The sequence below is a fragment of the Capsicum annuum genome, chromosome 2 (genome assembly GCF_002878395.1).
Source record: "Capsicum annuum cultivar UCD-10X-F1 chromosome 2, UCD10Xv1.1, whole genome shotgun sequence".
In the NCBI taxonomy this organism is placed as follows: domain Eukaryota; kingdom Viridiplantae; phylum Streptophyta; class Magnoliopsida; order Solanales; family Solanaceae; genus Capsicum; species Capsicum annuum.
The window spans coordinates 117,479,824-117,503,036 of NC_061112.1; the positions used below are offsets into that span (position 1 = coordinate 117,479,824).

The 23,213-nt window shown below is 33.3% G+C and overlaps 1 protein-coding gene and 1 long non-coding RNA gene across 3 annotated transcripts; both read right to left on the reverse strand.

Moving 5' to 3' along the window:
- Window positions 1-9,079: 9,079 nt before the first annotated feature.
- Window positions 9,080-12,431, reverse strand: LOC124895965 (glutamate synthase 1 [NADH], chloroplastic-like). 2 transcript variants are annotated; one of them, XR_007052248.1, is made up of 3 exons: window positions 12,051-12,431; window positions 11,765-11,955; window positions 9,080-11,486 (listed from the first exon to the last, which is right to left on the reverse strand). XR_007052248.1 is itself a non-coding variant. In XM_047406703.1 (2 exons), exons 1-2 carry the CDS (start codon window positions 12,341-12,343, stop codon window positions 11,790-11,792), a joined length of 459 nt encoding a protein of 152 aa, XP_047262659.1. In that variant the 5' UTR covers window positions 12,344-12,431; the 3' UTR covers window positions 9,080-11,789. The 2 variants fall into 2 exon arrangements, 1 of the variants encoding a protein (XP_047262659.1); XM_047406703.1 differs by having other exon boundaries at window positions 9,080-11,955.
- Window positions 12,432-12,487: 56 nt separating this feature from the next.
- LOC124895966 lies at window positions 12,488-14,536 on the reverse strand. Its single transcript, XR_007052249.1, has 3 exons — window positions 13,898-14,536; window positions 13,550-13,812; window positions 12,488-13,414 (listed from the first exon to the last, which is right to left on the reverse strand). It is a non-coding gene; the product is annotated as an uncharacterized LOC124895966 (long non-coding RNA).
- Window positions 14,537-23,213: the final 8,677 nt, after the last annotated feature.

Below are 23,213 nucleotides of genomic sequence, written 5' to 3' on the forward strand. Positions count from 1 at the left end.
ATAACCATATTGTTAAGGAAGCAATGCTACTCTATTTTTCTTTCAATCTCGTTTGTGGTTCCGATCAGGTCAACGACAGTGGACCTGATCGAAAACACAAATAAGAAGATGGGATGAAATTTAAAATTCAAAAATTGCCGCCTTTGCTTAGTTTTCTTATTTTCACTGCAGTTGTTGTTGGCGTAAGTTTTCTAGACTTGCTGAACATCATTTCTACCCTCGATTCCCGTGAGGTAGCTTTCTTGGTCTTCTCCTATTTTCTACCTAGGTGATAATCCTGACCATGCAGCTCCCTAGCAAAGTGTCCATCTGCATTGTTTTTCTTTCAAAGACATAAGAGATGAAATTACATTACCGGATACACTTTCATATTTGCACTTGAGTCAGATTTCGCATCTGTTAAGATAATTTCATCGGCTAGATTCGTTAGAAGTTACTTTCTACCCTGTGTCTCTTCTTCAATTAGCTCTCAGATGATATAGTCTTCCATCACCAACCCATTTTTCCTCGAAAGCATTCTTCTACCAGACCTTCTGGCATATAATCATCAACCCGAGCGAGCAATCCAACCATATAAATTTTGGCTAGGGCAATAACTATATTATTTTCCATTCTTGTTTGATGCAGTGCGAGGCTTCGAGGGCCCTCTAAGGGTCTAATGCACACTTAAAGTTAAGTCCAATCGCTATTGGTTCTCTGCAGTGACGACAAATATTGATCCCTTCTTAAAACTTGACACGCATAAACACGAGCACCAACCGTCAGTAATTCGTAACAGGGTATCTGCACTATCTTCATGAGGTCCTCAGCCTTATCAATTTCAAACCCATCAAACTTAACGGTACAATGCAGGATCTTGTTTGAATGATCAATGCCTAATCGGTTAAAAACTGCATTCACAAAAATATTGTACTTTGTGTGTGTTGTCCCGGTAACCTTATCACTAATACATACTTAAATCCCACACATATGATAGTGGATCCATCTGCATGCACCTTATTCTTCCTAGCCCATCTATGGCTTAAATTGAATAAACAGATGACTAGCTTGTTGCAACAGATGACACATCTGTTTACATTGTCAATCAATTGGAGATATCTGTTACGACAGTGATCAACCTATTTTAGAAATCAAACAGATATATACATTGGTTGCAAAAAGATTGCTAGTTATCTAATAGAAAGAATATATTTTGTAACAGATTACCCATCTGTTAGATTTATTTTAAAGCAATTTTCTTTTCTTTCCGAGATACAATAATTTATAAATAGGTCCCTCCTTACAAATATGGATGATACATATTCGTACAAGAATATTCATATCGAGTCCTTGCGTGAACTTCAAAGGCAGTTTAATTGATGAACTCCAGAGAGATATTTGACTGACTTCGGAGCAAGGCTGCCGGATGAATGAAAGATGTCTGATTGACAATAATAATAATAGTAGTAATAATAATTAGGTAATGTTTTTTATTTTAGCGATTATTTTCCTCTTTTTGTATATCAAATCTACCCAAGGGATTCAAAAATCTATGAACATTCATGTTTTCATTTCATTTTATTGTCGACTTTGAATTTTTAATTCTTATTTTGTATTTAATAATAATCATTCTGTTTATTCCTTGTTCTCAACATGTCGACGGTTGGTGGTAGGAATTGAGCAGCAATTTGTGTCAACAATTAGAGGTTAATCTGCTACAACAGATCGATCATATGTTGCACCTGGCGGGTATTAATAAAAAAGGCTATTGTTGTTATTGAGAGGGTGAAAAGAAAAAGACATGACTCGGAGTTCCGATTATTCAATATGAAAAATATTTCGTAAATATAATAAGGAAATAAATAGTAAACACAATTTATAACCACAATTTTAATAACTGATCGTGACTTTTTACCATTTTTATTTTTGAATTTACTTTTTAAATTATTTATTATATAATAAAATGATTATTATTTTATTAAGGAATTTGAAAAGATATTTTTTTTATTTATAAGATAAAAAAGTAAGCAATTTTGGATTAATGATATGATGATATAGTTTTTTTTTTTTAAAAAAGTAGATTATATGTTGCAACAATTAAATTATCTGATGCAACAGGTTCACTATGGTTGCAACAGATGATATATCTGTTGTCACAGATGATTTATCTAATGCAACCTATATCGAGTCACAACTCAATAAAAGCATTTCTTGGAAAGAACTAATCAATAATAATAATCTGAAAAGTCATGACTTATCACAATATTTCTTAATTTAATTAATTCATTACTTTTCACATTAATAAAAAATGTAATTAATAAATGGAGGTGAATAGTTAGATTATATGTTGCAACAGATATGTTATCTGATGCAACATATTTTATATCTGATGCAACAGATATAGAATCTATTGCCACAACTCAATAAAAATGGTTCTTCGAAAGACTAATTAATAATAATAATCTGAAAAGTCATGACTTATATCACAATATTTATTTTCTTAATTTTAAAAAAAAATTAATTAATGTATGGAGGTGAATAGTCGCGTCTTTTTGCCTCTCATTCAAATTCAATCCTCTATAAATAGGTCCGTCCTTACTCAATCGTTCATTCAAATACATACTCTATTTATTTATTGCATCTCGTCTTTCATATTACACTCTAAAATATAAGATTATGGCTGACCCAGTGTGGGACGTTGCTTTTCTGCAAGACGTCGTGAATGAACTTCGGAATCAACTTCGTGATCTACAATGGGAATTGGGAGGAGTTAGATCAAGAATGTTTTGCGAGATACGTAGGCTGAGGAGGGCCTTGCTACTTCTGGTTGAAGATTGGCCGGCTGGCAATGATGACGTTGATAATAATAATAATAATAATAATTAGACAATTATTTTTCTTTTAGTCTATTATATGTATTTTTATTTGTTTAATAAATAAATTATGTTTGATCTTTGACGTTTTAATTCATATTTAAGTTTCATTCTGTCTATTATCTTCTCAACAAATATTTCGACGATTCGACGTAAAAAGAAATAATTTAGAATCCAGTAGCAATAGCAAGATTTATCTGTTGGGTCTGTGGCAGGGGTTACTTTGTGTTGTTTCAAACAGATTAATCATTCGTTGCAATAGATAATTAGTCTGGTGCAACAGATAAACATTCTGATGCAACAGATAATTAGTCTGGTGTAACAGATAAATATCCTGATACAATAGATAATATGATGATGCAACAGATAAATAGTCTGATGCAACAGATTACTCATTTGATGCACCAGATGATCGGGGTTCTATGTATTGTTGGAAAAACAGAAGTGTACCCAGATGACAAATACGAATAAAAATCATAATTTTACTTACCAAAGTAACCTATGAAGTAATGTCAAAGTGGAAAGTGATGTAGTAAACAAAATTTGACCTAAGAAATTGGTCAGATCGCAGCAGTAGCACTGTACCAACAATAACAATAACAACAACAAATGGTCGACAAGAAGAAGATGAAGCAGAAGATGATGGATAAAGTCGAAGAAAAATAATTAACAACAAAAATCGCTAAGAGAGAGAAAACAACAATGGATGAGAAGAGAGAGAAAGACACCTTTTTTCTCTCCGTTTCTTGTTATTTTAGGTATACATTAGGATCAAAGTATAAATTTAAAAACTTGCGGGTTATTTTAAAACTTTTCCAACTTTCTTAATACATAATAAAGTAATTGTCACCTCCAATTAATAATTAAGACTTGTGTCAGCTACACCTCATTTTAAAACTCTTTGGTCACCTGTGGCCCAAACCCCCTAGTAACTTTAACTTTTAAGGTGGAAAGAATTGTGAAAAACTTTCCAGTAAGCATATATATTTACAAATATGCACGTATGTCTGTGGTGTTCATCCATATTTGGGGGCCTTCTCAGTTTGTCATTATTTTCTTTCTTTCTCTAGAAATTTAATTGGAGTCCTTGGTTAGTCTTACAAAATTGCTTATAAGTTAAGAGGCGTTGTGGAAAATATTATCTTGGTGTTATTCAAATTCGGGTTCTAGCGGGATATCGTTTGGAGGCTTCGCGGACAGATATTATAGCTTTGGCGTCCAGGTAGGCTAGGTTTACCCCTATTTTTAGATTGAGCTTATATATTGAAAATGTTAACTATTATGTTAGCCTGGATAAATCCTTATAGATGCGTATTTTTGATATAATGATAGGAGATAATAAAGGTTAATAAATTTAGCATGATGAATAGTATATTTTAATTTAATAAGACTAAAAATATTGTTTACAAACAATATTATTTCCTCTCTGTAATAATAAACAATATTATAGTAAACGGGTATTTCACAATACATTTTGAAAATGTATGATTAGATGTTCTCTTTTTTCTATTTTAACATCATTACTAACTTGTAGTTCTTGCTCAAAATCTTTCAAGTTATCCAATGAGGCATCAGTAGATACAAGTTTATATTTGAATAAGTTAATTTATCAAAATATTGATTTATCATTCGCGCGACTAAGAAAAAATGTGTTGTCGTGATTAGCATTACAGTTTTTTCCATCTTTAAAAACTAATTTAGTATCATTACATTGTGAATGGATAATTCACAAAGATTATGACTTGTTCTCATGATATTAGTTGGTTGTGCTATGATTTCTAATGAAACCAAGAACAAAAACACCTCTTAATCCACGACCTTTAAGTCAACATCATAGCCAGTGTTCAGTAAGTATAGAATGTATGTAGACGATACCTCAATCTTTGTAAGGAAGAAATTGTTTGTAATGATCGTCGACTCAAAGAAGTGAAATAAAAGTAAGATTGAAAAGAAAGATAACAACAAATAATTATTAGATTATTCTCTTGAGATTCTAATAAAATATCTTTACTTTTTTTTTTTTCAATTTTTAAAGTAGTTATATAATTATGAGGCGTCAGATTGTATTAATTAGGATATTATGTAAGCTGAAAAATAATCATACAAGTATGAATATCATCATATCGATTATAGTCAATAATTAGGATACTACGTAAGCTGAAAAATAATCATACAAGTATGAATATCATCATATTGATTATGTTCAACGACATTAACAAACAAATTTATTCATCAACACGTCTACTCGCCAAAGCAAACTTAAAATGACAACAGTTTGAAACAGTTTTGTGTAAGCTCAAATATCAATTAAAGGTGTGGAGCAACAATAATCTCTCTACTGAAATTTATCTGCACCTTCAACACTTAATTATTCGTCATGTATGATTACGTGTCTTTTTTCCCAGCTTTTAGCATGATCGGTGACGTGGAGTTCTTCCTCAGAATCTTTCAAGTTACCCAATGAGACATCAGCAGATACTTGTTTATATCTGAATAAGTTAATTTATCAACATATTTATTTATCATGTTCAACTTTAAAATGAGTTGAACTTCATAATTAAAACAGTAAATAAAATTGTTGAAATAGAAATCCACAAACTTAAGAAGCAAAATTTTTAAATAACCTGTATTTGAGGATTCCGTTCAAAATCAAACAACTCCTTAGTGTCCATCGGATCCAAAATCATCTCTTCCTCAATCAAAATGTTATTAACATTAGACCTTTCGATAATTTGTACTTCCATAGACATGATTGTAAACTTTTCAACCAATGATCTTACGTAATGTACATCTAGATTTACATATATTTTGCCTGCATGAGTGGTGAAGAACTAACTTCACCTATTAACAATAAATGTAATAAAATGTAAGTTTGACATTTGTTGAAAAAGATAGTACTTCAATTCAAAATAGTGACAATTAACTTCAGGACAATTACCGCAAAATTCTTTCACAGTTGTAGATATGACTATCACTATATACGGGCCAACATCCTTATTGTACAAGGAAGGAGTAGGTTTTTCACCAAGCTCTTCCCATAAGGTAATTTTGACTTTCTCAAAACTATGCATGAAAAAAGACAAAGGAGATTAAAGGTGTATAATTGATATAATTCGTCTAAATTTAATCGTAAGAAGTTTTTATACTTTGGTTCTAATATGAAGACATATAAAGAATTTGGTAACCTTGTTTTTTTATACATGGATGTAAGAAATCACCCCAAAATCGAGGAAGGAAAAACATGAAAGAATTTAAACGCATTTTTTTTAAGTTTGATGCACTTTAAATACATAAGATGCATTTAAATAACATCAAAGGAAAAAAATATGAATGTTTTTTTTTTAAAAAAATTGATAAGTGAAATAGGTACTTATATACCTATGAAGTTTGAATGCACAATATCAATGAATGACTATAATGAAGATATTAAGCGGTTATCTAGAGATGAGTGACTTACTAATCAGTAATAATTTTATTCTCCCTTCTTTTACCTTTTGATCCACAATTCTCTATCTCCCCAATTTCATATAAACAACCAACCACATCTACAAATGAAATGGGTGAAGTATGACATCTAACAATAATGTTGTTTTAATATTTTATGCAATAATTAATAATAAGAAAAATGAAGACCTGATAACACGGTGTGGTTATCCGCCCTTGAATCAATCATAGTTGGTTTAATAAACTGAAATCCATTTATAGGAATATCGACAACATCTTCAGATAAATTATTGATTATAGTTGAAGCGGACAAAATAATTGTCAATGAACTTTCAATAGGTCTGTATGCAAAAGTGCTTTCAACAACTTTGACGTTTTTGATGGTAAATAAAGAACCTTCTTTCAAAATGTCTTTAAGCCTGCTCACTTGATTTGTATCCATTGTACCATAGATCAAATTTTCCTAACGGAAGAAACTCATAAGTATTATGTAAACTAAAAGTTTAAAGAAGAAATAGTTTTTTTTAAATAAAAAAACAACGCAAGAAAGTACCTTTTCATCAATAAATATCATTTCCACACTGATCAACTTACCATTTTTCTTGTGATTAACAACATCCCACATTTTACAAAGTCTAACCCTTATCATGAAATCATTTCTGTCACAAACCAACTGTGAAAGAATAGAATATGTCATTGTAAAATCTCGACTAAATGCTATACAATCAAAGGATTTACCGTATGCAAACAGTTTACTTCCAATCTATATATAGTGATATAATTAGAGTATGAAAGGACACAAAAATAAATTTATCAAAGGACATGACAATAAATTAGCAATATATTTATTCATAAATTAATAGACATTAAAGGATTCTGCAGTTACAAATGAGGAATATGAAAGAAAGGATTGATGAGGAACAATAAATTAGCAATGCAATAATTTAATGAGTAATATACAATTAAAATACAATTAAAGACACTAAGAATTATACCGGATACCCTTGTCATCTCCGGTACTTGCCTTGTAACATATCGTTGCTCATTCATCTTCAGCTTGATCATCTTCTTTTCTTGCAGCCATTGCAAGCTATACAGGAAACTTACAAAACATTTTAAAACTGCAATAGAACAGCTCCTGAGCTTTTTAAAGCATTCTGCATCTAATACAACTGCTACTACCCAGTCCCAAATAATTAGTGGTTAGCAACATCAATCCTCAGTGACCATGTAACTCCATTTAAAGTAATCTCAAGCCAATAAAAGCATCCTGCATCTAATGAGTTTAAAACAAGAAGAAAGAAGTGTTGCAAAGGCCATCCAAAGGACTATCATTGTCTTAATGAGGAGCACCAATTTTTTAACATATTATTGTTATTAATACCACAAGTTCATCTATCTACCCCATCATATATTTACTTTTACTCTCTAGACATATAGACTTCGTTTAAAGGATCACTCTTGATCTATGAATCACTGTCCCATATCATATTAAAGAAGGCTTTGTCATAAAAGAGTTATCCTCAAGAAAACATGGGACAGTTCGTACACTCCAAGAAAGTATAGATGAACTCAGCTGATATGAGGTTAATTGTCAGGATACATTATCAAATGCATGCTAACCTTTCAGGATTTGAATATAAGAAAAACCTTTATGAGACTTACCCATTATGCTTATACATATCACTCACTGAAACACCTTCAGCAGCTGGCGTGCCCTCCAAAATAAGACCCTTCTATCACAAAAAAACATAATAAGATTACGTCCACATTATCTTAAAGTAATTCCTTTTAAGAAGTCAAATGCCGAGATGGCATTACCAATAAAAGCCAACCTTTGCCAGGTACAGGTTAAGATGGTCATTATCCTCTTTTTTGGTTTTCTGCAACTCCTTATCATGAGCAGCTATCTTGTCCAAGGCCTTTAAAATCTTTAGTTCCCGGCCCTTCTGGTTTTCATAAGTATCCAATGTTAAATTAAATATCGAATTAGAAGCTCTTCACCAATATAACAACTTTAGAAAGTTCCTCAAACATCAACCATAATACAATAAATCCAAAACTAAGTGACAACCCATTACCTACACTGTGTAGCATAGAAATTTCTACAGGTCATGTCAGGCTTCTTTGGGATATGCTTCAAATTACCACCGATAGGATTCACACACCTCCATAGGTTCTTATTTTTTCCAATAGAAGATGATAGAAATTTCTGCAGGTCATGCCATGATTCTTTGGGATATGCTTCAGATTACCACCAATGGGATTCACACACCTCCATAGGCACCAAGTGTGCAATTTGTTACAATTTTTCTTCAATCAATTTTATATTTTGTTTAGATTTATTTATGTTGTGGTCGTCCCAACACTTTATGCTTATATGCAGTATAATACTATATAGAAAAATAATAAAAATAGAAAAGACATATATAGTCACCGTCAATAAAATCATCCCATATTCAATCCGCAACCATTGTCAGTCCAGGAAACCTTAAAGATGCATTACAAACTTTTCCTGTTCCCATCACCATCAGTAGTTCAATATTATCCAGGGTAGAATATACGCAGATCTTGTACCTCTCAGAGATAGACTACATATAGTTTGATGAGCGACTGATTTGGTTAAGTTCAGTACAACTACATACCCAGTGTAGTATCACAAAGTGGGGTCTACGGTGGATAGGATGTACGTAGATTTTACCAAGACCTCAAAGGTAGAGAGGTTGTTTCTGATAATTTGGTGAGTAATACAGCTGCACAATGACTATTTCTAACCAGGAAAGTACCAAGAATCATTCTGCTCACTTCCAAAAGTAAAATTCATACAAAAAGTTAAGGTCACTCAGCTAACATTGGAATCTTAAGCTAATTTGCAGAAAATTTACCAGTTTATAGTAATAAAAGCCAAATTGCATATACAAAGCATCAAAGTACATGAAGAGAAGAAAACAAAGAACTTTGTTGTATGGCAAAATTCAAGATTTGCAGGATACTTTTGAGTTCTAGAGCTTTCATACATGTACCATCAAGAGATCAGAAGGCAGAAGATACTCGCATCAACACCGTTGTTATTCTGCAAATTGACATAAAAGAGTCAACAATAGTAAGAGGTAGGAACCCACCCCACTCCCGCCTCAACAAAAACACAACCAGCATAATCCCACAAGTGGGGTCTGGGAGGGTAGAGTGTAAGCAAACCTTACCTCTACCTCATCGAGGTAGAGAGGCGGTTTCTGAAAAACCCTCAGCTCAAGTGCAGCAAATCAAAGTAGTTATGAAAAAGAAAACATTGTAAGTAGTTGTGAAGAAAACATGGCAATTAATAAGGGAAGAAAAGAAAGAAAAATGAAATTAAAACTTTCTTTAATTAGCAAATTGATGATCCCTTTGATCGACAGCAAGCTCGGCGAACACTAATTTTAATCTATCCATTGTCCAAACAATAGTCTTCTCTGCAATCAACTAAGCCTAGCACTTGTTACAGTACATCTCTTAAAATAGAACTGGTTGCAAATATTAGCCTTTTGGTGTATACTAAAGATATATAATACAGACATTTTACTTGACTTGCTTAACTCCTTCTGGTCTAGTCTTTCCCCGGACCCTACGCATAGCGATAGCTTGCGCACCGAGCTGCCCTGTTCGCTCAACTCCTTACCAGAACAATTACATTTTTGTAGCTAGGCCGTACCTAGTCAACACTATCTTTGTGCCCATTTTGCTAGTTTACTTATTAAAAGAAAACCAAAACACAAAAGGAACAAAGAGGAACCCAAACCCAGGTAAGCTTCCTTTTATGAAATTTATGTAACCATAACAAAACTGGAAAAGAACACCCCCGACATATATTATGTTTCTTTTACTTCACTATCCTGTCTTGCTCATGTCTGCCCATAAAACGGAGTTGACGCTAATATTACAATAATTTAAGATGCCTTTATCTAGCACTTCTATTCGAAGTAACTTTTAAGCGGGATATTCAAAAACTCCAATACTACTGTCAGAGGAAGGGAAGAAAAGAGGTTCGAGTCAGGCAAAATTTTTTTTTACATCAAGCAAGTTGTCCTTGGAAACCTAAGTTGCTCAGACACTCCAAAAAAATTATCGTACCCGTGTTGGATCCTCCAAATATACACTACTTTTGAAGGATCCGACACATACCCGATGACATTTCTAAAGAGTCCAAACAACATAGTTGAAACAATGTAAAAAGCAAATATCTCTTATTTAATCTTACCATGCACCTCATATATGAAATAAAAATAGCGGAGAAGAAAAGAGGAGCCATCATAGGGGTACATATGGGAACTAATCAGCTTCAAATTGAAAATCAAAACTAATGTAAGGATAAAAATCAAATGATTATCTTCACTCAAGATGTTACAAAAAAAAAAAAGATTCAAAGAGAACAAAGTGAGAAGCAACATTAGTACGCCAACTTACTCTAACAGAAGTCATTCTTATTTATCTGAATATTTACAACAGGAGCGAGAGAATGAAGAAGCACATACTTAGAAATTCACATTTGGGAGTTCCCATAGTCTAAGTCTTGTGTAAAAGAGCCATCATAGATGAACTGCTATTTTCCACGAAAAATAGGAGTCAAAATAATAACACTAGTTTTGTAAAAGGCGAGCGCCTCATCGCCAATGGCGAATGGCGAGGCGAGCCTATGTCACCTCTTCAGTCCATGGCGTGGCGAAATTCAAATGGCGAATCATTTGCGAGAAAGGTGACGTGGCGAGGCGAGGCGAGGCGAGGCGAGGCGAGAAAGGCGATGCCTTTTAGTTGTTTTTTTAAAAATTAGGATTGACAGTATATAAGCTAATTTTAGGGTTTATTTACACATTTAAACACTACCAACTTACAAATTGATGATTGCGGCTGCTACCATTCGTCTCACAAGTTTGATTTCGACGACCGGCGACAAACTCCGGTGACTTCCGAAACTCTGGTAAGCAGTGATTTATATATATATTTTTTCTTCTTTCTTCTTCTTCTTCTTAATCCAGATTCCAGCAACTGGTTGGTGCCGTATTCTTATTTATCTGAATATTTACAACAGGAGCGAGAGAATGAAGAAGCACTTACTTAGAACCGCTTGGTCAAAACCTCGTAGGAGCTGGGGTACTTAACAAACTTTGCGGCAGCTTCCTGATGCCCATAATCTACACCAAAGAAAAGAGGCCACTGCCAACAACAAAAAGCAAAGGGCGGGTCATAATGACATTCAGGAATTTGATGAACAACTCATCAACAGAAGTTCCATGATCACTTTATGACATATCCCAACTTGGACAGTAAAGCCCATTCTAGCAACTACGACAGAAAATAAAAAACAGCAGTTCCTTCAAGATTTAAACTCTCAAAAACCTTGTGTTGCAACTGAAACTATCATGCACATAATAATCATGAAGCAAGAGTCTAATTGAGTAAGAAGGTTAAAATCAACTAAAACATGATCAAACCTGTGGCCAAGGATTTCCAGGAGCGCTATACAATTTGTCCCAGTATCATCTCCACCGCTAACAACCACTTTCTAGCCCTTGGCAAAAATGTATTTTTCATCTTGCTAACAAGTAAACTTTTTATGTTTGCGTGTACAAAGTCCATTGCAAAATGGACACCTGAGAGGTCTCTTCTAGGAACGGGAAGGTCCCTACCATTAAGTGAAGAAGTAGTTTGATTGAGCAATTACTAATTCAGAAAAGATACTAAAGCAAAAAGTGATACAACACCATCCATGCCACTCACCTTGGCTTTGTGGCTCTAACAGCCAAAACAATTGCGTGCTGATCTTCACGGAGGCCATCCAAGCTGAACACAGGATCATTTTCGACATTTTCATTGACTACAAATTTCACCCCTTCCTTCTCCATAAGGTCAACCCACCTCTGAACGACATCAATTTTGTCTGAATTCATGGTGGGCACACCATACATCATCAGACCACCAATCCTATCAGCACATTCAAGCGCTAGGACACTATGACCCAATCTATGTAACTGATCAGTAGCAGCAAGTGATACACGTATGATCATGATCATGACACTTTTGAGTATTTTTGAAGACTAGTCTCTAAAGGGCCCTTTTGTCATTTTATCTATTATTGTAATGTAGTATAAATAGAACATTGTAGGGTTTATTTCTTTAGTTGATCATTATTATTGAAGAATAATTCTCTTAGAGTGAGAGAGAGTTCAATTGAAACTAGGGCATAACATAAGGGTGGGTTCTCTTGTGTTGCATTTTGCTTGATACGTTGGTGCTTGGGTGGCGGACGCCTCTCTTGTGTCAATTATAAGAGTTAGATGTTTATTATGTAAAGTTTTAAAGGTCCCAGATTGGAATATGTTCTTGGGTTGTTAAGACTACATCAAAACTTGTCTAACTAACTATCTTATATCTTGTTTTAGTTTCGGCTTCTTGTGTTGTTAATGTAACCTGCTTGTTCTTGTTGCTATTGTAATATTGTGGAGCTTCATCTTGTGTTGCTAAACTTGTTGGTTGGCTTTTTTGGTGTATTAACACCTTGTATCCTCTTCTTTCTTGTTTTAGATGGTGAATCCGAGAGAGGTCCCTATTTGGTCCACGATTTGTGGACTGTTTTGGGGTGTGATTTTATGCTCCCTTGTTTGTTCCATATCATCAAGGCCTGAGGGTCTACTTCTAACAATTGCGACTCTTTTCCTGTTAGAATTAGAACAATTAGAATATGAGCTATCAAAGTTATGTATGGTAGAGTCTAAATGTCTAACCAACAATGGTATCTACTATAAGGATCAATTAGTACAAGCACGTTTTTTATGAAAATGTATGGTGCTGAAAGTGAACAGACTAAAATATAACAAATGGGAAAGAGCCTTCTTAACTAAAGTACTACGGTGTCTTAGATCTCCGTATTTGATGCAAGCCATCTTTCTCCGGCCATAACCAGATCTTGCAGATTTTATGTTACAGCAACCACCCCTGAATCAAGGACGATCTCTCCAAGAGTAATCTTAATTGGTTGCCATCCGGATTGAGGTTGTATAAGCCACTTCTTCATGTTAAAAATCATGTGAAAGATCTGAAGTATTTCGCCTAAAGCAAACTCCTTTAGGCACAATTTAGAGGACCTAACAAAGATAAAAGATATGCTTAGATACAATATTAAATTAAATATAAAATTAGAACCTCTTCACATATATAACAACTTTAGAAAGTTTCCCAAATATCAACCATAATCCAACAGAACCCATTTTACCAATCACCTGGTTAATTGTGCTTGCAACATATCCACATATGCCAGCAGTTGTTGCTTCGCCTCTGCAGTAGCAGCCTCTCTCTGTGAAGCTTCTCTTATTCGAGCTTCCGTATCAACCTCCATTAGTCTGATCTTTTCTTCCTCCCGAACAATAGCCCCTACCAGTATTACCACTGCCTGATCTCTAGCTTGTGCGATCTCATAACGCCATCAATATACTTGTTGAATTGACAAATCTCTCTGCTTAGAAGCTCTTCACCTATGTAAGAACTTTAGAAAGTTTTCCAAACATCAACCATAATCCAAGAAAACCTATTTTATCAGATAAATAAAAATCAATTTTAAAGAAAAACACCTGCTAATTGTGGTTGCAACATATTCACATATGCCAGCAGTTCTTGCTTATCCTCTGGTTTATCAAATGAATCAAAGTGAACCAATTTTAACAGATAAATGAAAATGAAAATGCCAACGCCAAAATGGTGAAATCAGAAAAAGCTAAGAGGAGGTAAAAAGAAGAAAGACTGATGATTTTGCTGGATTAACGATTTTGCTGGATTAATGGTGACGATTTTGCTAGATTAGCAGTTGTGCTGGATTAATGGTACTTAATGATAATTAATGGGTTTTATTAATTAAAAAAATAGCTGATAATAAATTAAAATTGAACAAAAAAAACTCAAAAAAAAAACAGGAAAAAAATAAATAGACTTCCTGATCATTGGGGCATGCCACATCAGTAGCCTCCAATGATCCTTTTATATATATATATAGAGAGAGATAGATAGATAGATAGAGAGAGAGATTCTTCATTGACTGACTAACAGCCTCACCAAGTACCTAACTACCCCTAGTTCATTTGTGTACAATGTCAAGTAATTCCTATTTTGTTAGACATAACTATCGACAGAAGTGAAATCGAAATTTGAAGTTTGTAAATTTTGTGGATTTGAATTGAAAGAGACAAGGATGGGTTCATTTACACACTTAAATGTTTAAATAATTAAGAATTAGGTCTTGAGGTTTAAGTGTGTAAATCGACTTGTCTCAAATAGGCAATATGCATTTGGCAGGAAAGTCAATGAATCGAAAGAGACATAATTATGAGGAAGAAGCATGATTGTCCTGAACAGAGAAATTCCATTTGATAGCAAATTACAAGGCATAATTAATGCACATCTTTATTTTTGTATGGTTATTGTATTTTGAATAATTTATGTAAGTTATAACTAAGGACTCAATTTGACAATCCGGCTTGTCTTCGATTTTGTTCATTCTTATTCTTTTTTATTTTTATGTTCATATAGTTGTGATAGCATCTATTTAATCTTGTTCACTTTAGTTTAAATTGTTATATATAAATTAATAACAGTGAAAAGTTTTCGTCAAAATACAAAAGGAAGAAAACAAAAGGTTTATACAAAAGAATAAGAACAGTGAAAAAATAATTAAAAGAAGGAAGATTAGCGAAAAGGAAGGAAGATTAGCGAAAAGAATAAGACTACTTTTTGTCAATTTGATTGTCATTAGTTTACATCGAATGACCAATTCTGTCATTTCCCCATTCTACTTGCTTTTAGAATTTGGAATTGAAGCCCATTTTTTCTTTTGTTTCTTTTGTCTTTAATCTTTCAGAATTATAGTCTCTTTAAAGGACAAACCACAAAAATGTAGTACCACACTATAATTACAGGATGTAACATAGACTTCAAAAATTTACAGTACCTGATCGTGTATTTCAAATACCTCGGCTAAGATCGTGTATCTACCTATCTTAAGATACACGTTTATTACAAGAAAAAAAAGAAAGTGTATCTTCAAATACATGAGTTTTTCTATGTTACACGCTGTTAAAACATGTATATTCAAATGCACATTATTTTGTAATTTTCTTAAAATTAAGTGGGTTATATAAGTTGAACACGGGTATTTATCTAATTGTATAGTTTTTTCGTCTTTTTTTAATTCTTTTGGACTGCTATTATTGTTGGTTTCTTCGAGCTTCAGCCCACAAATATTTATTTTCTATTGCTTTGACTGAAAGAGGCTTGACTTGGAGATTATTTGGGCTTTCCATCCCAACTCAAGGAATAGAATCGAAGTTTCAATGGACTCAATCGACGTTGTATGGAAAGAAAGAGAAATTGATTAGTGCATAGTAAATACTGAAATTATTTCAGATGTCTCCTAAAGTGTTCGATCTTGAATTTTAACCGACAAATATTTGATCATGAATTTTTTCTTCCAAGTGTGTGATCTTGAATTTTTGTCTCATTAAAAAAGTTCAAATACTTGTCTATAAAGTTATGTGACATTTTGGGTGAGGTAATTTTTTAAAGCCATGCGACATTTTGGGAATTAGAAAATGTGAAAATTATTCCATATATATTTATTAGATGGTTTATTAGAACTTGTAACACTATTTTGTTTTAATTATTGAATTGTATTTTTAATTGCAAATTATAGCAGATATAATTATTATTTATTTATTCTTATTTAAAAATACCTTTTTAGATTGAATCTTATATTTATCCTAATACTCATATTTATCTATTAAAACAATACTCTAGATTACGTGTTGCATTAAAAGTCTAGGTTTTAACTCTTTTACTTTACATTTTTTAGATCTACTAGTCAAGTGTATGTGCTTCGCACATGTATACGACGATAATAATAAGTATATATAAATGAATAAATTATTATTATTTATATCAAACAATATACTTAATCCACATTCAAAAATCCTGCTATTATGAATCGGGTCCATTTACAGTCACTTAAGGCTAATTTCTTGATAGAAAAAAATTAACCTTTCAAAAGATCTTCTTGTTTGACAATAAAATTCTCGAGACCAAAAATAATAATCGAGACAAGAAAAATACTACAACAATCGATTTATTGATTTCAATAAGTGAGTGTTACTATCTCTGTGATTCCTCTGAGTCGCTTTTTCAACTATAAATTCAAGGGCTTCGAACTTGATCTTGAACTTGAACTTGAGCTTGATGGATTTGATATTAACTTGTGCTTGAATCCAAGGGTTTGGTAGCTTGTTCTTGAATCTTGCAGTCTTGATCTTGAACTTGATTTGAGGACTTGATGAACATAATTTGAAGGCTTGAGATTTTTAGAGAAATTGCGGCGTTTGATCCACGAGTTTTCTCTTGCTACTTATTAGAGTTCTAAGTTCTTTTCTGAATTATGAGACCCCTATTTATAGTTGTGGAAAGAGAAAAGTCCTGATGAAGATGGACTTCCTTTGACCAACCAGATTTTGAGTGACAAAACACCTTTTATGGGTTTTGATTTCATTGGGAATGCTGCATCATTTTGACATGTGGCATGATCCTATTGGCTCATTCCCTTGACTTGGCATGTCACGTCATTTGACACGTGACGCTTATTTGGGCCTCTAGAATATGACAATATCTTGGGCTTAGTAAAGTGGGCTCATTATTTGTAACCCAAATTAATGCACTAACCCAATAAATATTGAACCTTATTTAAATTCATACATGTTTGGACTTAAATAATTAATCCAATTATATTAATTCGCAATATTTATTTGGGACTAATATATTTTGAATCTAATGTAATCCGATTTCATACGGATTTAAATTTAATAAAATTTTAGCACCTACAAATGCCCCCTACTTCAAGACATGTCGAGACATTTAATCTTTTTAAAACTAGACTTGAAGTATGATTCATTTAAACATTCATTTAAACATGTTTCCTTCGTGCTTCAAAGATTTTCATAAAGCTGAACCTATTCAATTTACGTATTGATATTGCCTCTAAAAAAATCTCCTATTTTTTCATGAATCTCTACACGTAAGATCCGTTGGCGAGGCATGATATCCCATTCCAAATAGATTTTGGAAAACTTTTTACCACTTTACTTAACTAGGAATAAAACTTTTTCAATTTTATATTGGAGAAGGAAACAACCCTCAATTTGCCTTTGTATGGGAGAAGGAAATAACCTTCAATTTGAATTTGTATTGGAGATGGAAACTCTTCCAATTTGAATTTATATTAGAGAAGGAAACAATTCCCAATTTGAATTTATATGGGAGAAGAAATAATCCCCAATTTGAATTTGTATAGGAGATGGAAACTCCTCCAATTTGTATTGGAGAAGGGAACAACCTTTCATTTGAATTTGTATGGGAGAAGGAAACAATCTCCAATTTGAATTTGTATTGGAGATGAAAGCTCTTCCAATTTGGAGAAGGAAACATCCATCCTACAACTCTATAAAAGATGTAGGTTTTCGACTTTTTCAATATCAATTTTGGGGTTTTCAAGCTGTTTTGTGAAAATTTTGACTTTTGAAGATTCGCCACTTAATTTTGAAAAGGAATTAAGAAAACTTTACAAGATACTTTAAACGATCCAAAACAGAAAAATCGTTTAAAATTTGAAGATTCTAAGTAAGCGGTTCCTATTAACGTTTTAGGAAGATTTAAGGCACCTAAAACGTCCACTAACTTGTTGTTACCCGGACTATTTGAAAATATCTTTTGACTAACTTTTTAAGATTGATTGTTGAAAAGTGATTGATTTTAGAAAAAGACGTGTAAAATAGATTTGGGCGACTTAGTAGAGATTTTAACTAAGTCTAAGCAAATGAAAAATAAATAAGCACATAAAAGGGGAGGGAGAGAAAGCAAAAGGCTTAGGTCATTGGGCCAAAATCAATATATCCTGTCCTAATCTAATTGGGCTTTTGGCCCACTTGCATCAGTCCTAATCTAAATATTGGGTTTTTGGCCCCCAACCTGTCCTAAGCTAGTTTTTAGACCTTTGAGGCCCAAAATCCACCTCACCTGTATTAGAATACGACTTTGGCTTCGAGGCCTAAATGAATAAATAAATAAATGACTAAATGAATAAATAAAAAGATGACAATAAATAAAAAAAATTGAAATTTTTCAAGTCTCTTAGGGACCTCACCAATGAGTTTTGACCCATTTTCCTTCTTCGTCTATCTTCTAGTGCCCGTACACCATGTAGTGGACCTTGGGTTTAAACTTCAGACTTGACTCGAAGAGGTGAGACTCATTGACCCATTACGAAATGCAAGAGGAGAAGAGTCCATTTGGACTCGAGACATTTTTTGAATGCAAAAAGAAGATAAAGAAATTAATATACGTTCAAGGCATAAAAATGACATATTTCAAAGCAAAAGAAAATATCAAGAACTAATTTTTGAATGACAATGATAAGCACACTTGCACAAGAATGAGAGTCAACAAATAAAATGCAAAACAAAGACACTCACTTACATGCCTCGTGATTTATGTTCATATAAGAATGAATAAAGGTAAAAGGAAGAAGGTCATATTCAATGAATTAATGAGAGAAACAAACTACATAAGCATGTGAAAGTAAAGTGATGAGGCAACAAGGAAAACACTCATGACTTCTAAAATTGAACAAACATAGATACTAATCCATATAACAAAAGAAAATAAAGGTTAACTTTTCAAGAAAGAGAATCTTTAAATTTCAATTAAGGCGACACGAACAAAAATTCATACATCTAAATTACAACCAAAATTTATGAAAAAAGGTGTAACGAGACATCGTTGATTCTCTTTTGATATTATGAATAAAAGAGGGATATGAATCAAGTCTTTACACACACAAAGAGCACATATAACAACCCAGAGTAAGAAAATAAGAATAAAAGTTTAGCATCTCTGAAAGTGAAATATCGTTCAACAATCATACTATGCATAAGTCAAAAATATCCAAATAATTCTATTTAGACACAAAAGTCCGAACTTTCTTATTATTTTGACAAGACAACATGGAACAAAAGAGAAATAAATATCCTGGATGGAAAATAAAGCTAGCATTCATCTCTTATATGAGGATTTTGAAATCATTAAAATAATTAGCAAGCAAATGACAAATTCTTGACTTAACTAATTACTTTTTTATTAAGGTGAAATGAATAATAATAACTATTCTTCCAACATAAAAAAAAATAATTTTACATGCTAAAACAAACATATCCGCTAACAATGAATTTAAACAAGGCATGAGTTCGTCTTTTGAGCAAAGATCAAAACTTTATACATGACAATAAAAGAATAAAGTCAACAGGCAAAACAATCAATATTAGCTATTCTTTTAAACATAAAGGAAATAACTTTACATGCTAAAAACAAACATAGCTACCAACAATGAGTTCAAACAAGATATAGGTATTGTTTTTCAAGTAAAGATCTAAACTTTATCCAAAATAATCAAAGAATAAGGTCAAAAGGCAAAACAATCAATATTAACGATTCTTTTCAACATAAAAAAAATAACTTTACATGCTAAAAACAAACATATCCACCAACAATGAGTTTAAACAAGACATGAGTATGTTTTTCAAGCAAAGATCTAAACTTTATCCAAAATAATCAAAGAATAAAGTCAAAAAAGAGAAACAATCAATATTATCTATTCTTTTCAACATAAAGGAAACAATTTTACATGCTAAAAATAAATATATTCACCAACAATGAGTTTAAACAAAGCATAAGTACATCTCTTAAGCAAAGATTGAAACTTTATATATAATATCAAAGAATAAAGTCAAAAAAGGCACGTACAACTATTGCTAGCTCATTTTTATATCATGAACATGAAAATAATTAAAATATTGATATCACAACGTCCTATGGCCTTCAAGTCCATCTACAATAAACAATCCCAGCAAATAAAATTATAACAACGAACTACGAAGAAGAAAAAGATGAAGAAGAAAATGATAATAAAACAAAAAAAGGAAAGATGTGTTTTCCTTTTTGGAGGTAACAAAACGAGACTACGAGTTTCGTCCGAATCAACCACCACCGAAAAACGTCGTCGGCAACTCGAAAATTTTGATTAGCCGACCAACTCTATGAAACAAAAATTTTTACTAAATAAAAATAATTATTTTGCTCAAAAGGATTTTTTCACCTTTCTAGCTTTTTTTTTCTTACTTTTCAACCCCCTTTTCTACCAAAGTAGTGGTAGTATTTATAGGAGAGAATGAAGTTTTATTTTCTTTTCTCCATCAATGTGGGAGAAAAGTATTTATAGGAAAGGATGAGGATTTATTTATTGTCATCCATCAATATAGAAGAAAAGTCATTTAGGGATGTTTTTGGAATTGAAAAATTAAAGATAAGGTGAGGTGGAAGATAATGTGGGGGCAAATTGTACAATGTAGTACAATTATTGAATTTCAAATTGAGAAAGAACAAAGTTGGGGGAAATAGTACAATGTAGTACAATTTGAAATTATTTTTTGGTGAAAATTGGGTAGAAGTTATGAGAGTTTTTAGAAATATTGGGGTTATTTAAAATATAATCGCAATTGGAATTTAAATTTAGCCATATTCATTTAGTTTTGACCAAATTAAAAATCATCATTTGTAAATGTTATTTTTGTATCACATACAAGTGCCTCTTCGCCAAGAGTTTCAGCAGGCTTTTCAGAAGATGAAGGAACTTCCATGGGTAGATCCTCACCCTTTGCCCCCTCTTTGGCAGTATTAAAATAAGATGCCTCAAGGTTGACTCGAGCAGTCTTCGCACGAAACCAACTTGGTAAGAACTCTTCCAACGTTACTAAACACCGTGGTTTTTGGTAGTGAAGTTCCATTATGCTCGTCTTTTTTGTAAGTTCAACTAGATTTTGTTTCCTTGGCTTCTTTACCATTATCCTTATGGTTGGATTCTCGAACGACTCATTTCACAGACTCATCCTCCTGCGTCTACGCCTGGTCACCAGAGTACAACCTTTGTCATCGCCTTCGTCAATTGAAGACCTGTCAGGATCTTATACTTTCTCATTATGATATTTGACACATATTTAGACTAGATCGAGCGAGCCAAAAGTGATAGAGATTTGATGAGAACTAGCAGTTTCATCGTCGAAGAAGATCTTCTTCTCATTTGCAAGTTGCATGACTTTATCTTTAAAGACAAACCACTTTTCTAGAGGGCGACTCATAAGCCTATGATATTTACAATAATTAGGGTCATCGGTCCTTCCAGCTTCGTTGGGCCGCTTCATCTCTAAGAGTTTAATGAGCTTATGCGCAAGGAGCTCAGGAAAAATCTCAGCAACATCAGCATCAAGGAAGGGATATTCCTTTTCTTGCATCTCATTCAAATTTTTCTAATTTGGACGTGCTCCAGCAGTCGTCTTCACACTTTACTTATTGTTCACTTTCATGGTGACCTTCACAGGAGACACATCAATATTCATGGACTCATTGTTATCATTCTTCGGGGCAAACTTGCCCTATCTTTTGGGTTCCTGCTTATCCTTTCCCCTTCGAGGGTCATGGCTAGGTGTTGCTTTTTTTTTCAGTAGAATCCATGCTCAACTCCATGTCGTAATCACGGGTAACTAAATCTTTAAAGAATTTAGTCTTAATACCTTGCACGATGTAGAAAAGCTCCCAGTGCATTCCTTGGACGCACATCTCTATTGCAGAAGCTTTGCTGAGCCTATCCTTACAGTTTCAGCTAGTATTTCTCCATCGATTGATGAAGTCAATGACTGGTTCATCCTTTCTTTGCCGAGTATTTGTGAGCTCTACCATGCTCACTGTACGCCTTGTGCTGTAAAAGTGATTTAGGAACTCGTGCTCCAATTGCTCCCAATTATTGATGGAGTTAGGCTCGAGGTCCGTATACCAATCAAAGGCGTTGCACTTTAGGGAACAAACAAATTGTTTAACAAAGTCACCATAAGTTTCAGCATTATTGCATATCTCAACAAAGTGTGCGACGTGCTATTTAGGTTTTTTTGCCCGCAAATTATTGAAATTTAGGGGGTTAATAGCCGGAAGGCATTTTGAGGCTATCTATCCTCGCAATGTAGGGTTTGGCATACGCAAGGGAAGACTTGGTGATAACATCATACTTGTCTTTGAGGGTCCCTTTAATGAATTCTTTCAATTTCTCAATCGGGATCATTCCCTCAGAAGAAACTTCACCTCTTTAGTCGGTGGTGTTTGTTTCACTGGATATTATGTCTCATAAACCTCTGAAGATTTTTTAGGCGTATGGCTAGACTCTCCGTCTATCATACCATCCACCCTATCCACTATCTTATCAATTCGAGCCTCTTGATTCTAAACATATTTGGTCAGGCCGTCAATTGCCTTTGTCAGATTCGCAAGCTGCTCCTCTATATACGAGGCATTAGTCACCATAGCTTGCATGATTATTAGAGACATTGGAGAGTAACACGGATTATCGCATCTTTGAAGGCTCAGCTTATGCGGTGTAAGTGGAGATGACGCATTTTTTTGAAAGACCATCACTCTTTGTGCCGAAATATTTAGAACCGGAATGCTCAAGTAAATCTAGAGTCTTCTTAAGTGATTCCGTCACACTGCTTCTTTCTTTCGAAGCACTTGCATTGGACTTCGTTCTTTTTGGGGTTGAAGATTTAAAAACTAAAGTTGGTGTGGACGATTCTGGATGTGTTTGTTGTCCTAGCAAACCTACCTTGCTCCTTGTGACAGCTCCTAAGCTTCCGAAAGTAACACCAAGGAAGATTTCTACTTCAGCAGAGAACTTTGAATCAACATCCTTAGAAGTAGTTGATTGAGATTTGACCGTCTAGAAAGTCATTTCAGTGTTGTTGAAATTTGTAGTTGGAA

Coding starts and splice junctions, on each gene's coding strand:
- LOC124895965 (XM_047406703.1), bottom strand. CDS start 12,343: ATGATCATGATCATACGTGTATCACTTGCTGCTACTGATCAGTTACAT. Junction 11,956..12,050: donor GTTAGAGCCACAAAGCCAAG/GTGAGTGGCATG, acceptor ACTTAATGGTAG/GGACCTTCCCGTTCCTAGAA.